We start from the raw sequence: 2,955 nt of genomic DNA, 5'->3' as shown, positions 1-2,955 counted from the left end.
ATGTCGTCATCTCGTCAATCCCAAGCTTCCAAGAGATCAAAGACCAGCTCGCAAAAGAAAATGATGGCATTCATGGCCAATCAAATTGCTCGCATCATCCCCAAGATTGTGACTGAAATTCAAGCTTCAAATACCCCTAACTCCTCTGTTGATTCAAAAGTGATCCAGCCTAAACTTGTTACCTTCAACTACGAGCACTTTGCTTCTTATCACCCAAAGCCTTTCACTGGTCAGGAAGGAGTGACCGCTATGCTTGAATGGTTCGATAGCATGGAGGTTACGTTCATCAATAGTGAATGTCCTGAAGAGCTCAAGACACGTAGTGCTACTGGTGTCTTCCAAGCAAGAGCCCTAGAATGGTGGACAAATGAAAGGAACATTCGTTCGAACGAACTGGCGTATGCATTGTCTTGGGAAGAATTGAAACAACTCATGATGGAAGAATTTTGCCCTCCTCATGAACAACAAAAGCTTGAGGAAGAATTTTGGGCTCTCAAGCAAGTTGGAGACGACAATCTCACCTATACCACTCGTTTCAAACAACTAAGCATCATTGTATCCCACCTCGTTCTCACCACTGACCGCATGATCAGGAAATACCTCAACGGCTTACCCCCTACCATGCGAGATACTATTGAGACAGCCAAGCTCGACAACATCGAGGCTGTTTATCGCCTCGCTGCTAGTTTGAACAACAATCGCGTTCGCGACAAACAAGCTGCTGCAACCTCCAACCCAAATCACCCTGCTAGACCAGCCAACCAAATTTCCCATCAACCAAGTGGCAATTGGGGCAGGAAACGTCAGTTTCAAGACCCTGTTTGCAACGCGGTTGTACCTGCTGCAAACCCAAACCCTAACACACCTGAAAACGCTAAGAGGCAATACGCCGGGACTCAGCCAAAGTGCCCCATTTGCAACTATCACCATCCCACCAATACCCCATGTCGCCATTGCACTGTGTGCAACCGTTTTGGTCACCATACTGCCCATTGTCCGCGTACCCAAAACCCTAACCCAGCAAACAATGTTAGAGCCTGTTTCAAGTGTGGGGATACGACACATCTTCGTCCACAATGCCCTCTATGGAATCAAGAACGACATCAGGCACTACCAGGTCCAGCTCAAGATAACAATAAAGACATTGATGTCAACACCTGATGGAAGTCCGTCACGATTGATGTTATTTTTTCAACATTCATGTTTCAATGATCAACCATCATTTTGTTCTTCTTCTTTCAGCCTTCCTCTTAAAGATTTCGAGGACGAAATCTCCTAAAGTAAGGGAGATTGTAACGCTTCGCTTTTTCGTATTTTCTATTTATAGCTAGTTGTATTGTACCTTCCTTATTTAGACATTTGTACTCTCATTTTTTTTCCATTTCGTTTCAAATTGTAATCCGAGACTTGAAATCATAATGAAAATGCATTTGTTTTGATCATATTCTTGTTATAATTCTATGTTATGTGTGCACGACTTAATACGTTTGAAAACACGTTAAACTATTTCAAACATGTGAAAACAGTGGAAAGGTATCTTAATTTCGGTTCCCAAAACAGTTCTTACCAAAAGATTACCCTAATCCGTACAAAAATCGGGAATTCGTACGTTAATTCAGTGAATTACCCAGAATTTGGTTAAAGCAAATAATTATAGAATTTTATTATTAATATTTTCATAACTAAACAAATTAATAAAAATTAATTAAAATAAATAAATTATAAAAAGATAAAATTTATTTTGTTAAAATAATATAGTTAACTAAGTTAGTTTAATAAAGAAATCTAAGTAACTAAGTTAGTTATTTAAATGTAACATAATTAACTAAGTTAAATGAAAGCCCTAATATTACACTAACTAGGTTAGTGAAGTCAGTTAACATAGTTAGTTCAGTTAATGAAACATAAGGGACTATACTGCAACTATTGAAACTGAAAAATGAAATAAAACACCAAAAAGGGGCTTACGCCCGGAATCGAACTCCCGCCGCTCAAACCACACACACGTGCATTAAACAGATGGGCTACCATCATCGCTGGTTTGAATCCCTATCAATTAAATTATATACGCATTTGAACCAGGTTTCCATTTCAAAACTTTTGACCGCCAAAACCAGGAAACCGCGTGGACTGGACTGTTTCCTTTTTTTCTTCACCGATTAAGCGGATTAGCAGCAATCCGCGTTTTCATTAACAGGTTTCCTTGTTTTCGATCAATCCACCCATCACCACCCCTTTCCAAATTTACTCGACACCCTCGATTCCTATAAATACCAAGCACCATTCTCTTATTCGACACCACTTATCGACACACTACACAACACCCTCACCCTTTCTGTTTCATCGCCGCACGTCACCAAAGCTCGCCGGAGACATCACCGCTGCCGGAGAAGACTAGTCGTCACCGGAGTAACCCCGAAGTCCTCGGAGTAAACCGTTTCGCCGGAAAACGCATCGGAAACCCACTGCTTCTCTACTTTTGATTCGGTATAATTTTCTGGTTCCTTTTGTTTTCATTTAATCACCAAGCCGTACGCATTTCATTCTAAACTCTATGTTATGTTTAATCAATGGAATCTATGTATGGTATATCAAACAGTACTTATGTAACGCCCTGCGTTTTCAAACTTCCTACATTTAGAAACCTTACGTGAAATTCTAACTTTGGAAATCTTGTGTTCTTATAACCATTCTTTCATTGTAATCGTTGTAAAATACGGAACTTGCTTCGTAAATAAAACTTGTACATTACACTTTTTACCTAGTTAAATCATGTTTTATTTCATATTTCACCTTGTTACAAGTTAGGGGAAACATTGTTGCACATTATTACACAACTTAACTAACAAAATTACTCATTATAATGTTTTAAAAAAATAAAAAAGTAAAGAAATATGGCAGCCCCAATTCAGCAAAATTCAGCCCATATAGTTGGGTTTTGTGGGCTAGTTTCAA

At 39.2% G+C, this 2,955-nt stretch overlaps 1 protein-coding gene across 1 annotated transcript; it reads left to right on the top strand.

Annotated features, from left to right (window-relative positions):
* On the top strand, positions 1 to 1,161 carry LOC110881170. The gene has a single exon (XM_022129523.1). The coding sequence runs from the start codon at positions 1 to 3 to the stop codon at positions 1,159 to 1,161; it is 1,161 nt and encodes a 386-aa protein (XP_021985215.1).
* The last annotated feature ends 1,794 nt before the right edge of the window (positions 1,162 to 2,955 follow it).

The sequence above is a fragment of the Helianthus annuus genome, chromosome 10 (assembly GCF_002127325.2).
Source record: "Helianthus annuus cultivar XRQ/B chromosome 10, HanXRQr2.0-SUNRISE, whole genome shotgun sequence".
In the NCBI taxonomy this organism is placed as follows: domain Eukaryota; kingdom Viridiplantae; phylum Streptophyta; class Magnoliopsida; order Asterales; family Asteraceae; genus Helianthus; species Helianthus annuus.
This window is presented reverse-complemented; position numbering and strand designations above follow the sequence as displayed.